The sequence below is a fragment of the Danio aesculapii genome, chromosome 2, assembly GCF_903798145.1.
Source record: "Danio aesculapii chromosome 2, fDanAes4.1, whole genome shotgun sequence".
Classification (NCBI taxonomy): domain Eukaryota; kingdom Metazoa; phylum Chordata; class Actinopteri; order Cypriniformes; family Danionidae; genus Danio; species Danio aesculapii.
In genome coordinates this window covers 36,655,491-36,669,853 of record NC_079436.1, presented here as the reverse complement: position 1 = coordinate 36,669,853, position 14,363 = coordinate 36,655,491, and the positions used below count along the sequence as shown (strand labels likewise).

Genomic DNA, 14,363 nt, shown 5'->3' with positions numbered 1-14,363 from the left:
GAACTGGGTTTCCCAGTACAGGGTTGCATCTGCTCCGTTCATTCCGCTGTATCGACCCCTGATTATCAAAGGGACTAGGCCAAAAAGCCTAAGCCTGCTGGGTTACATACAAATAGGCCCACACAGAATCTTTGCCCGCAGAATTCCACAGAAAAATGCAGATTCTGAATTGCCTATATATTTATTGAGGTTTTTATATTACTTTCAGTAATTTTATTGACTGATATGCAGATGGTTGGGTGATATATGAACAATTTAATTTGTGAAGTACTATTTTCTGTCTTTCACTGTATGTATTACATGACAGATCTTTTTTTACTGTAGCTTTGTTTACCAAACAAATGGTTCTAATTGGATTAGCAATGTAAACCTTAAATAAAAGTTATTTGTGTTACATTTTCAACCTATTTACTCTCCCATGTAAATCCGCAGATTAGATACTAAATTGTGTACAGAAATATATATATTTTATGTAAATCACCGAATTCTGCTTGTCACTATAGGTAAAACACAACTGCATCTGCTTTATTAGGCATTTTACTTATCTTTTCTCACAAACTATACCACAAATATAAAATATGGTCTTGTGTAGCTTAATAACACATGTGTCCCCGAGGGCTGTCATCATGAATTTTTTAGCAGGTGATGTTGAATTCATTTATAAAGAGCAAGTGCTCATCACACCCTGAGATCACCAAGAGATTTTGGAGAGCAAGGAAACTTGTCTTAGCACCATGTTTAGTAGACGGATTGTCCTTATCGCTGCTGCTTCTGCCCTGTCCATTATTATCACCCACTGTGATGACTCTCTTGAAGATCGCTCTTTGGACACTGCTGCAAAAAGACAGGACGAGAACAATTTGGTGAGTTCTTTTACTCTTTAAAGTTTTGTGTTTTATATTGAGAATCAATGTAAAAATATAATTACTTTGCAGATAGAGGCACTGCAAGAGGTTCTTGAGAAGTTAAAGAACAAACAACTTCCACAAACTGGAAAAAAATTGAGCCTACTTCCTTCGGTAATGTATTTTACACAATCAAAGCACATTTACAATGCATAATTGTCCAGAAGTTATTTTAGTCAACACTGCAGTGAGACAATAAGGGTGATTCTCTATGGTAGGCTTTAGTTGTATTTGAAAAAATTCTAGTTTCTAGTCTATTTCGATATACAGTGTAAATATATATATATATATATATATATATATATATATATATATATATATATATATATATATATATATATATATATATATATATATATATATATATATGTGTGTGTGTGTGTGTGTGTGTGTGTGTGTGTGTGTGTGTGTGCATGGGAAATTAGGATCTTGCTAAGCTAATGCTGAATATATTTCACATTGATAGATATTTGTTTGATATTTGATGCATTTTTTGTATGAAATTAATTAATTGTTGTTTTTGTTATCTGAAGTGCGATGCAGGTGAGCAGTGTGCAATACGTAAAGGTGCAAGAGTTGGAAAGCTATGCGGCTGTCCACAAGGAACATCGTGCCATTTTTTTATTCTGAAATGCCTTTAATAAGATTAAAGATGCTCAAGGAAAAATCTCTGTGCTTGATGTTTTGCTTATTGATCACGCATATTATTGCTGCAAAATGCATTGAGATTCAAAATAAAATTTGAACAACTGTATGGTTTAGTAGTGTTGCCTTCTTATCTATACCACATGTTCTTAATTCAAACACTTTTAAAAATGAAAGGTTCTAATAGGCAGGTTTGGCAAAGATGCCTTGGAAATCGATTTGTTTGGTTCACAGTAGAACCTGAACATATCTTAAAAGAACTGTTTTGATAATAATAACCCACTTTAAAGAATATTTTCCCAATGGAAACAGATGTTCTTAATTGATAACTAATGCCAGTAAAGAACCTGTTATAAAGTGTAGCCTGTATTTGATTCATATAAAATATGAGTCTGCCAAATGCATTGCTTAATTATTGAAGACTGCTGAGAGTGATGCACGCAACAAGGCGGTCCGAATCCCGCTTTGGATTGGCCAGCTTCAGTTCCATTCAAACCATCCGCCTATTCCCTCAATAATGCTTGATTGTTTGTGTATTACATCATATGAATAACTGTCCAACATGGCGTCGGGTCTCACGGCAGCGATGGAATCGGAGGACCTGACAGCCCATCCTGGATTCTGCAATGACAGATATTCAATGCTGATTGTCATCGGCGCGCTCTATAGACCGCATTTACTGGACTATGTTGTGGTGGAGATTGAGCGAGGTATTTCCTTTTTTTCTTACATAACTTGGGGTTAAAACGTGATGTTAACACTTATAATAAACGTTATTACATTAGACAATACAATTATCTTTCGTATCTGCATTTTGCAGAACAGGTTACGAGTGTTTCCGATGTTGCTTTTTTTGTCATTTTGAGATAGCTGCTTGCTGATTTTAAATGGTTGAAACACCGTCCTACAACGTGACGCCAGGCGTTTTCTTTCGCGCTGTGAATAAAATAAAAGATAATCTATATTCATATTTCAACGAATTGTCGTAGATACATGCATATATCGTTTAAAGAATTAATGTCATGTTTATTCTGAAACAAGATTTCTCGCAGATGTTCCCTGCACTGCAGTGTTATGGCATCAGGTAAACATCGGAAAATAGACACCTTGTGCTTTAGCCTTTTCGGTATGCTTAAGGAGCCAACATTTGCCTTAGTAGTTGAATATGTGATTATAGAATTGAGTTTGTCAAGATGTGGTTCTCCGTAGGTTTAGTGAAAGCTCTGCATATTCACACACACACACACACACCCACCACCCAGCGGTGGCTTTCTGCTTGCTTGTAATTTTTAGTGGCATCATCTTGAATTGCGAGAAATATTCATCTTAACCTAGCTGATCGTGATTTGCAAACTGTAACTGGTGCCTACTAGTCAGCTATAGAACATGGCTATAGATACCAGCTATGCTACGAAACTCGGTTATCTTAAAGGGATAGATCACAAAAAAAAAAAAAAAAATTGCTGTCTGTATTTGCCCTCAGACCATCCAAGATTAAGGTGACTTTTTTCTTCAGCTAAGTATTAAAGACGATTTTGGCTGAAACCATTTTTCTTGTAGATTCATATTGCAATGAAGGTTGGCATCTACTTTGAGAGTCAAAAAATATATATACACTAACAAATTTATTTCCTTCATCTCCCGAAGACACATAAAAGCCTGTAAAGATTGGTTTGTGCAAGTAACTCAACATTATATTATTCGCCCCAGCAGACTGTCATGAGCATGTGATCTCACTGAATCATCAGTTGTGGTCTTAATTTTGTTTTGCTTGCTTGTGTGTGTATTTCTGACTCTTAAAGTTCTGGTATTCTTTGAATTGCTTTATATGAATCAGCAAGTGGTGGTTCATTCTAGGCATGGGACGATAACCATTTTCAGGGTATACCGCGGTTTGGAAAAGTCAAGGTTTTAATTCTGCCAAAATTTTCTGTAATACCGTTCCTATGGTATGTGTAAGTTTTTTTTATTTACGTTTTTTTTTAGGACGGCAGTATCCCCAGCAGAAAGAGATATCCAAAGATGCCGTTTTAAATCGTAAAGAAATCTGTGTTTTTGAAACTAATGACGACAGCAGAAGTCGACGATTCATTTTCATTATTTAGCCTGACATGTTTACCGCTCCAAAGTATTTTAAATCTTTCAAAAAAGTTGTTGTTTATTTATCCAGACATTTAAAAAGAATATATTTAAGAGCAGTAATCACAATACCGTGAAACCGTGATATTTTATGCAAGGTTATCATATTGTCAGAATCTTATACCGGCCCATGCCTAGTTTATCCTGCTGTTGCGACTCCTGATAAATAAGGGACTAAGCCAAAGGAAAATGAATGAATGAATGAATCACCAGGTTGAATCACTATGATTTAGCAAATGGGGTTTAGTCTGCTTGTTTGCAAATCAATGCTGTAACTTATTGTATTAGTCATAAATTCATAGTAAGTGACAATAAGCTCATGTTGTAACATATTGAGCTTTTGATAATGCTTAGAATGTTTACATTTATTTACATCTCCTTACGCAGGTATCCGTGCATGGGATGTAGACCTGACAGTGTGTAACTTGGACGAGCAGCTGAAGCTTTTTATTTCTCAGCATTCTTCTTATGAATCCAAGGATATAAGAGGTACGTTTTTTATTGACAGTGAAAAACATGAGCTTCAGATAGGCTACACTTTTAAAGAACATTACTAGGGATCTTTTCAAGCTCATTTCGAGTGCATGATATGTGTGTGGGTTGCAATCTTATGAATAAACAAAGAAGCAACTGTGTAGTTCGGCCCCAGTAGAATACTATATACAGTATCATTGCTATACATATACTACATTATTATATAGTTAATAATGAAATCGTATTTTAAGAATTAACAATTGCCAGAACTTTAATAAACCAAGATTATTTTAGATTTTAAATCTATTTCAGTTTACAGAAATTTTTAAAAAGGCATATAGCATATTATGGGTCATGCAAATACATAGCTGTTAGATAATTATTTAGGCGGGCTGCATGGTGGCTCAGTGGTTAGCACTGTCACCTCACAGCAGGAAGGTCACTGGTTCTAATTTCTGTGGCATTTCTGTGTGGAGTTTGCATGTTTTCCCTGTGTTCGCGTGGATTTCCTCCGGGTGCTCCAGTTTGCGCTATAGGTGAATTGGGTAAGCTAAATTGTCTGTAATGTATGAGTGTGAATGAGAGTGTATGGGTATGGGTGGAGAGATTGTGTAGATTGTGATGGTATGGGTGTTTTCCCAGTGATGGGTTGCAGCCGGAAGGGCATCCGCTGCGTAAAACATATGCTGGATAAGTTGGCGGTTCATTCCGCTGTGGCGACCTTTGAAATAGAGACTAATCCAAAGGAAAATTAATGAACACATTTTTAGATGATGTTTTTTCTTCTGATCTTCAGAATTTTGCTACACAGAAGCAACAGTCTGAACATTGATCACAACAATCTAGCACCACTAAATGTTTAAAGTTGCTCTTGCTTCTTGGATTACAACTTTTTTTTTTATTAGAAGTTCTTGAAACAACATTATTTCCATTGATTACAAATCAAAAACGTAACTTTCTTTTTATTATTTGATCTAAGAATATGGTCTCCAGTTTATTTCGTATATACAGTTGAAGTCAGAATTATTAGCCCCCTGAATTATTAGCCCCCTGTTTAGTTTTTTCCCTAATTTCTGTTTAACAGAGAGAAGAGTTTTTTCAACACATTTCTAAACATAATAGTTTTAATAACTCATTTCTAATAACTGATTTGATGACAGTTGATTACAGTGCAAAATATATTACTAGATATTTTTCAAGACACTTCTATATAGCCTTAAGTGACATTTAAAGGCTTAACTAGGTTAATTAGGTTAACTAGGAAGGTTAGGTTACTTAGGGTAAGTTATTGTATAATGATAGGTAACACAAGGCTAACACAAAGCACACTGTCTGATGAAGAGCCGGGGTGCTCGAAACGTTACATGCTTTGTGTTAGCCTTTTTAATCTAATAAATTGGTATTTTTGACTCATACTGAAAATCAAGATCAAGGGAGTTTTTGTCCTTATGCTCTACGGGAGGTTTCTGTCCCCCCTGAGCTCGCCTTAGGACACCTGCGTTGCCGTTTGACAGGTGTACCACCCCAGTCAAACTCCACACCTGATGCTGGTATTTCTGGCTGGTATGTGTGTGCTTTTCGCGCATTTAATCATATTTATTATTATTATATTTGTGCAAATACAATAGTTCAGTCAGTACTGAAGCCAAATCTGGAGCTTATCTAACAAAATAACTTACGATGACGGTCCAAAAACTAGTACACCCAAATTTAGATGTTATAGAAAAATATTAAATACAAATTTTAAAAAGAGGAAAAATAAAGAAAGGCAAACAATGGGAAAATTTAGTTGAAATTTTGTAGGTTGTAATTTTTTTGCAATATTTTGCTTGAATTTAATTGTATTATCTTTCAATTTCTAAATATGTTTGATGACTAAAATATTACTTTAAATATATCTGTTTAATAAATCTGTTTTGTTTAAATGCACCAAAATACACTGCATATATTCACTGAGAAATGGATACAAATATTTATTTTCAAAATTAGGTGTACTCATTTATGCTGAGCACTGTATATGAAACGCACTATTGCAATATCTTTGCTCTATCGGAAGAGCAATCATTAATTTAATATTTTTCTAGTTAAATGAGGGATATTCAAACTGAGCGCAAGTAAACTGAGTGGCAGCTCATGTTATTCAGGGAATGTTGTATTAGGTTGGCGTGTTGGTCCTAATTTGCTATTCTAGAACACAGAGCAGAAAGGCAGGAAGGAAGTGCTTTCTACCAATTGTTCAGACTTTGGCTGCTGTTGGAAAAACAGCAGTGAAACATTTTTGTTGCAGCAGTTTTGAAAATAATTTTGCTGACAAATCAAGGACAGATGTGTTCAGAACTAATACTCTGGAAATCTCACTTTTTAAAATTTCGTTACTTGGTTCAACTTAAGATCAGACTGGCAGCATTAAGACAATTATATGTGACTTTTGTTTAGTATGTCATTTAAAAACATTACAGCTTAGTCAAGTCTTCTAATTCTTATGCACATGTTTTCTCTTTTAAGTTTAGTGGAATTAGAATTAAATGTATTAATTCACATTTGCACACCATCTTACATATTCTGGTTAATTCTCTTATTGACTCATTTAGTCTGTCTCCATTTTCATTACAGGTCAGAAGACATTTCATTTCAGTTCAGATGTTCTGGACATTAAAGTTGTAGTGAATCCATCTGAAGGGGTTCTCTACTCTGAGGTGTGTGACACTTAAATTAGTCTCTTCTTCATATTTTAAAATATATTGTATTGAAATACAAGCAATATAATAATATGCATAATTCTAATATACACATTTTTAAAAATAAAATATATATTTTAAAATATAATTTCAGGTTCACAGCTTGATATCGTCCATACCTCGACACAAGTTGCTGGTGCTCACAGGACAGTCTCTTGAAGACTCTGGAGATCTGGTCTTGCACACGGGGCAGTTCACTCCAAATGATTTCACCCAGATCTTTTCAGATGAAGAGGTTTGTTGAACAGAAAACATGCAAAATAATGTAAAATAATGTGTAAAATATAGCAGTATTTGAATAGATTGTCCTCATATTTGCAAGTCGAATCTATCTTTGTATATATGATTTCTCAATTGATTCTGTTATGCAGAAATATAATAGCTTTTTTCATATATGTAAATAATGCAATTTGTTTGTACATTTCCAATAGATTCAAGCTTTGTTAAACTCTGTAAGTTCTCATGGCAAAGCAAACCTCATCTTAAGCTGCCCTAAAACTGGAAAATGGAAAAACTCTGTGCTTGGGAAGCACAACATAAATGACATTATTGAAATTAAGGTGAATCCCCTAATGGTACTACCAAAAATGGGGGGCCTTCAAGAGTTCACGGACCACCTTTTTGAATCCTTAGAGTCACAGTCTCCATTTGACCTCTTAGAGCCTCCTGGCACAGTGGGATTTCTCAAGCTATGTCGTCCATGCTGTTATGTCTTTCCAGGAGGGAGAGGTGACTGTGCCTTTTTTGCTGTCAATGGCTTTAATGTTTTGGTCAACGGTGGAGCAGATCCACGCTCTTGTTTCTGGAAACTGGTCAGGCATTTGGACCGTGTTGATTCAGTGCTGCTTACACATGTTGGAATAGACAACCTGCCAGGAGTTAACAGCCTGTTGGAGAGGAAAGTCGCAGAGCTTGAGGAAAATAAACCAGACTCACAGGAAAAGGAGCAATGGGTGAAGAATCTAATCTCTCCAGAGCTTGGTGTGGTTTTCCTCAATGCCCCTAACCGGCTTAAAAAACTTCAGGGTGATCCTAATGTACTACGAAGCAGTGATCTAGCAGCACTTATATTACAGCATTTGGAGAAACTAAAGATCTCACCAGAGCCCCTTTTTCGCAATTCAAGTGGTCCCATCGAACCAATTATTCTATTCCAGAAAATGGGAGTGGGATGTCTTGAACTTTATATCCTAAATCCAGTGAAACGTAGCAAAGAGATAGAGTCTTTCATGAATAACTGGCCAGATAATAGCTCAAAATCCAAAAGTGTAGATGGACACCTAACATCTTTAGTCTCTATATGTGCTTTACTAGTTTGGCATCCAGCTAACCCAGCTGAGAAAATAATCAGAGTTCTCTTCCCTGGCTCTACACCACAAGGAAAGATAATGGATGGTCTGGAGAGACTTAAGCATCTAGAGTTTCTCAAGCAGCCTGTAGTGTGCTCCAAAGATTTTGAAACAAGAAAATCAGACAAGAATACAAAAATTTCAGAGAGTCAAGACAATCCCAAATCTGGTAAAAATGAATCAAGATCAAGTAATGGTGCTTCAAATGACAGAGTGGGTCGTGGAGTTCAAGAACACAAAGACAAAACCAAAGCCATGACTGGGAATGATCCAAAAAGTGAAGCAAATATGAAAACTGTAGAAAGCAATGCAAAACAAAACCCCTCGAGACTTGTTACAAGAAAGGAGTCTCTAAAGGACAAAAGCAATGAAAAAACAAACAAATCAGACTCAAAGAAGCAAGAAAATGGGCAGAAAAAAACATCAGGTAGCAAGGATTTTTCAATTAGAAGACCAAAGTTAGACAGCAAAACTGAAGAGAAAAAGGCAGCAAAGTCTCTTGGGAAAGATGCCAAGAAATTCTCAACAGAACTACTAAACTCAAATAAGCCTGGAAATGTAAAAATTGAAACAAAATTACTCAAACAAACAGAGGAAAAAGCCAAAAACTTTAAGTCTAACAAACAGCAGCAGAATCAGAAGTTGTCAACAGATTCAGAAGATGTAAATTGCTCCATAATATCCTCACCTGAAGATATGACTGCAGAATTTCTGCAAATGGATCGAGAACAACACGAATTACTTGTGAAGAGTCAAGCTGTTGAATCTGGAAACCTCAAAAGTGTCTCAATGGGACAGTCTAAGTGTACTAGCATAGTTAACCCTGCAGCAACTGCAAGAACCTTTGTCAAAATAAAAACAGAGCGCAATGTGAATCTAGACCTTACTCCCACTGAGTATACCTTGCTGGATGGTGCTTTAAAAGAAAATATTCCAAAAAATGAGCATGAGGAAGTTTGTGTCAGTCCGGATGAAAAAACATTAGAGCTAACAACTCCTAGATCAGGTCCTAACAGCGCTGGTCATACTCCTTATCACCTGTCACCTGAAGAGACCTGGGCCTCCAAGGATCATAGTAGTTTTGGGGTTAAGATGTGTCTTGGTTCAGAAAGCCAGCAGATGGGACTGTCCAAGTTTTCAGAATCTGGATGCCCTAAAAGTACCCAAGAGAGCATCTCGACTTCCTCTAAAGAGAAGCATTCTAGTTTCTTGTCTCTCAGCTCTTATAAGGATATAATGCCTGATATATCTCCCACTGTTACCACCACTCACTCAATGCCTGCAGAAGTAAGTTCACCACAGTCCACTGAGGTTGATGAGTCATTGTCAATGTCTTTTGAACAAGTGCTGCCAACTGTGAGTGAGTCCACCAACGAAGACGAAACTTCCTACTCCAATGGACACCATGTCAATTCTGATTTCAAAGTAGGGATGTCTTTGTCTTTAAAGAAGCCTCACACCCAGAGGACACCTCATGATGGCTCTGATGGGTGTCCATCTGGACAACAGGGCCTGGCGTTAGAAACTAACCATGACGTTGATCTCTGCTTGGTCTCTCCATGTGAGTTTAAACATTTCAAACCGGTTGGCGAGCAAGAGGATCCACTCTCACCAGGCATCTGTAACACCAGCCCATTAAACCTTTCTGATGATAGTGACCACTCCCAAGATGCAGCTAAGCCATTTCCACCTTCATGTTCAGGTAGCAAGACCTCTCATCCAGCTCAGGACACCCCTCTCACTTCTACCAGCGACTGTTTCCCTATGGCGACAGACTCAGATGTACATCCGGGTATAGAGGATTGCTCCATTACAGCAGACGGTCTTTTGGATTCTGATGAAGAAGGTGTTGTCCACTTGCAGTCCCATAACCTAAATGATGGTTTGAATTCTTACAGAGGGAATCATCCTTTGCCGAAGGATCCCCCACCTGTGCCTGTAAAAGACTTACCTCCTCTTCCACCTCAGCCTGGTGCCTGTATGCCTGATCCTGTTAGTGGTGTAAAGTCAGGTGTAACAAAAGGCAGAAAATCAGCAGGAGTCACACAGAGATTAACATCCTCTAGTGCTTCAACTCTAGGCACCAAATCCAGGGCTGGAAGTCAAGGAACTTCTGTTAGCGGCTCACGAAGCAGCTCAGTAGGAGATGTAGTGGCTAGTCGTAGTACAGGCTCTGCTTCTAAAAGATCCACAACAGCAGGTTTGGACTGATTTCACTTTTGTCTCATTTCAACTGAGCAGTACGGTTCAATACAGTAAATTTCCTATCCCAAAAGTACCCTTACTTGGTAGGAGTGGAGTATACCAGAAAGTTACATTCAAATCATTCTCACAAAAAAAGCTGTATTGGCCATTCCCATACCTCATCTTTTGCAAACTTAGGTTCATTATTTCAAATGTAGACATGCACAGTAAAAAGAGAGAGGAAGTAGCACCTCTTGCAATGAGATGAGATGGTTCAATGCTGCTCGCAATTTTAGTATTATTACAATGTCGTGATTCCGCTATCTACATAAAAATAACACTTCTTGTGTTGTCGTTCCCTTGTCTTGTTTGACGTTTGGGTTATGATCGTCTGGAAACTAAAGGCTGGTTTATACTTCTACGTCAAGTGATCAATAAACAACTTATTATAAGCTTTGTATATCCATGAGAGAATTTGCATTCCGCGAATCCCATGTTTCTGTGGAGTTGCTTCAACTGCACACATTTTTTTAAACGGAGAATCAGTTGCCTTATTGGTTAAAATTTCCATGATTACATAAATATTCAATTAAGAAATCTCATTAAATTTTAAAGTAATCACTATTAATTTATACTTTTGAGATGTAACTTGTAATTTGAATACCACAATTTAAAATGTAATAAACGAAAAAGCTTAAACCAGCATAGTCTGGTTGGCTGATTTTAGCTGGTCGACCAGCCTAGTTTTAGAGGGGTTTTGACCATTTCAGGCTGTTTTTCAGTGATTCCCAGCCTGGCATTAGCCGGTCAGGCTGGTAGATGACCAGGTGCAGAAAAAGTGGTATGGTATGGTTTGCTAATTTGTTAACACAGTGAAAATAAATGCATACCGTATTGTACTGTACCAAACCATACTGCTCAGCAGAAAAGGGCCATTTGTATAATTTTCTATGTCAGTGAATGTTTGTGTGGCACTCACTGATTTCTTGATGCATCAACAGGTAGCAAGGTTGGTGCTTCAGTATACTTGGACTTGGCTTACCTTCCATCGGGCCATGCAGCTTCCACTGTTGATGTTGAGTTCTTCTGCCGCATACGCTCATCCTGTTACATAATTAGTGGGGATGACACGCTCAAGGAAGGCTTGATGAGGTCTATTCTGGATGCCTTATTGGAGGGAAAATCTATTTGGCCTAATGATTTGCCAGTACGTATGATAAGATATACAGTATAAGTTGATTTAAAGGTGCACATCAAAACTTTTCCCTTTTCTGTCAACATCTATGCCTAAAACATACACTAAAATAGATCACCAATTTAGTGCAAATACAAAAACATCTTCTGATATTTTTATGGGCGAAAATAACACGCTTACTTTATATTAACTTTGTGTAATCTTCCAGGTGACCCTGATTCCTACGTTTGAATCATCGATGATGCATGAGTGGTACAGAGAAACTCAAGAAAAACAGCGGCAGCTGGGCATTACAGTCCTAGGCAGCAACAGCACTGTGGCTATGCAGGAAGAGACGTTCCCTGCGTGTAAAGTAGAGTTCTGCTAGATGGACATTGAGGGCACATGTTTTAATTTTTTATTTGTGTATCCCAGCCACACATGCATATTTTCACCACCATAGATCCACATGCGATGTAATGTTTTGGCAGATGCTTTATCTATCAACATACTGTATGTTGTGTTCATGAAAGATACCTTAAGAGGTTCTGTAGCTGAAACTGAAAATCACAGTAAAATCATGAGAATTAAATCAACACAGATAGATGTATTTACTCTAGGAGTATAACTCTAATGGCTAATTACTGAGGAGAGGATTTGCTAGATTTATCATAACCAAGATTTCAAATCCAAAGAGGTGTACCCAATTATTAATAAAAGGCTTTATTGTGGTTTATTCGGTTGACTGTAAGGCTACGTTCACACTGCAGGCGAATGTGGCCCGAATCAGATTTTTTTCCCCTCATGTGACTCAGGTGATGACAGTGTGAACAGCCCAAACCGCATGGAATCTGATCTTTTCAGTTCAGATTTGTGCCACTTTTGTACCACTGATCTTAAATCACTCTCAGATCTGATGTTTTGCATGCGACCGCAGTGTGAACGGTTATGTCGGATTTCATGTGACTTTTACATAATCTTTGAGCGACATGCGTCATCATTCTGTGATGCAGACTTCATCTACTCCTTAGCATCACAGTAGAATGGCACACATGGTGATTACCACAGAATAATAATAATGGAGATAAACAAACTCTGCCATCACAGTTCAGTCTGCGGCCGCTAACCCTTTATGAGTTCACTACACCGGTGGTCAGAGTGCCACGCACCGCTGTTGTCATAAATCACAAATGATGAGTGTTTTCAATCACAAGAGACTTATTTTAGGTCTCAAATGCCGAAGTACACATTAGTAGTAGCAGAACAACCCTTAACAGTTCATGAAATACACCACGGTTGTCTGTGAAAAAAACAATATTCATATAAGCATGATCTGACAACGTGCTCACATCATACAGTAAACACATTGTGTGCATAATTAGACATTTTGTCCTGTCCGTAGCTGTACTTTTGCGCATGCGGGTCAGTTTAGTAACAGGATCTGTTCACACTGCAAATATGATATTGGCCACATTTATAAGAGCAGTATGAACAGCCATGCAAAAAAATCAGATCTGAGCACTAAGCCTCGCAGTGTGAACGTAGCCTAAGAGTCTTATGATGATTGTCCAATTTCGATATGGAGAACAATGTGCCTGAACATAGTAGGACTAGCCAATTGCATTGATAATGTATCTCACTGTGCATGAAGACTATTTAAACAGCCATTCAGACACAGAAAATTGGAATTAGCAATTAGTTTAGATTATGTGTGGTCCCAATATATTTCTTTCAGGTTTCCAAACATATCATCATGATTGTACACACACACACACACACACACACACACACACACACACACACACACACACACACACACACACACACACACACACACACACACAACCACGCAAAACCCCTTTTTTTTCTTTTTTTTTTTTTACTTGACAACACAAGGTTTTGTTTTTTCTCTTAAAGCATCCTTTTTCTGATTGTCTTGGGACCAGTGGCTTTACTCTAAATCACACAAATATGGCATGAATGCATTGGACAATGATAAAAAAATCTATGTAAAATCAAATCTGTAGAAATATCATAGCATGTAAGTTGTCATTTTAATTCATCCCGTTTGGAAATCTGATATGTGGTAGGTGTGCTAACTGTGACACAAGTGTGACTTGTAACTGCAACGCAAAGCCTCTAAAATCTACTCTATGCCTACTGTGCTTGTGTTCTGCTGTAGTGGACACTGGACTTTATTTTCCTATATGCATTTCCTTAATTCAGCACTATAAAGAGAATGTCTGATAAGTTTGTGGAGCACAAGAGACTTTTGAATTCATGCATTGCTACAGTACATCCACATATAGAGTAACTTGTAAAAGCATTTAAATGTCATTGTAAATACTGTGCTGATCTCACAATGCACTTGTGTTTAGACACATGATTAATGGGAAAAATGCCTAAAAGTGGAGAGGGAAAATGAATAAATATAATTCATTCAATACTGTAAACTATCAATAAAATAGTTGCTGAAATTTGACTATTTTGTCTATGTGTGTGTAGTAAGTAATATGCTAATCAGACAAATTGTAGACCTAAAGTGTAGTTGAATTATAATGATAAATTTGATTATGTTTCTTTATTTTGAGTGGATTATTAAATTAATTGTTTAGAATCACTCACCTGTGCAGTAACATTTAAGTTAGCTTTCATAAGAAAGGATGCAGCCAATTACTAATTTTTAATTAGAGGAGGATAGTGTTGAGCTGATAATTGGTATTTGTATATGTGATTATTATGAATTATTTATTTT

At 37.0% G+C, this 14,363-nt stretch overlaps 2 protein-coding genes across 2 annotated transcripts; both read left to right on the top strand.

The window, feature by feature from the left end:
• The first annotated feature begins 587 nt into the window (after positions 1 to 587).
• Positions 588 to 1,601, top strand: LOC130245597 (cocaine- and amphetamine-regulated transcript protein-like). The gene is made up of 3 exons (XM_056478353.1): positions 588 to 863; positions 936 to 1,019; positions 1,439 to 1,601. Exons 1-3 carry the CDS (start codon positions 735 to 737, stop codon positions 1,544 to 1,546), a joined length of 321 nt encoding a protein of 106 aa, XP_056334328.1. The 5' UTR covers positions 588 to 734; the 3' UTR covers positions 1,547 to 1,601.
• A 510-nt stretch (positions 1,602 to 2,111) lies between these two features.
• On the top strand, positions 2,112 to 14,090 carry map1sb (microtubule-associated protein 1Sb). The gene is made up of 7 exons (XM_056478328.1): positions 2,112 to 2,260; positions 4,077 to 4,178; positions 6,777 to 6,859; positions 6,996 to 7,136; positions 7,333 to 10,450; positions 11,436 to 11,641; positions 11,838 to 14,090. The coding sequence occupies exons 1-7, from the start codon at positions 2,113 to 2,115 to the stop codon at positions 11,994 to 11,996; spliced, it is 3,957 nt and encodes a 1,318-aa protein (XP_056334303.1). The 5' UTR covers position 2,112; the 3' UTR covers positions 11,997 to 14,090.
• Positions 14,091 to 14,363: the final 273 nt, after the last annotated feature.

Bases quoted from the DNA above. Each gene is read 5' to 3' on its own strand.
- map1sb (XM_056478328.1), top strand. From the start codon at position 2,113: ATGGCGTCGGGTCTCACGGCAGCGATGGAATCGGAGGACCTGACAGCC. The intron at 6,860-6,995 runs GTGTGTGACACT...ATATAATTTCAG, and splicing joins AAGGGGTTCTCTACTCTGAG to GTTCACAGCTTGATATCGTC. The intron at 7,137-7,332 runs GTTTGTTGAACA...CATTTCCAATAG, and splicing joins AGATCTTTTCAGATGAAGAG to ATTCAAGCTTTGTTAAACTC.
- LOC130245597 (XM_056478353.1), top strand. From the start codon at position 735: ATGTTTAGTAGACGGATTGTCCTTATCGCTGCTGCTTCTGCCCTGTCC. The intron at 864-935 runs GTGAGTTCTTTT...ATTACTTTGCAG, and splicing joins GACAGGACGAGAACAATTTG to ATAGAGGCACTGCAAGAGGT. The intron at 1,020-1,438 runs GTAATGTATTTT...TGTTATCTGAAG, and splicing joins AATTGAGCCTACTTCCTTCG to TGCGATGCAGGTGAGCAGTG.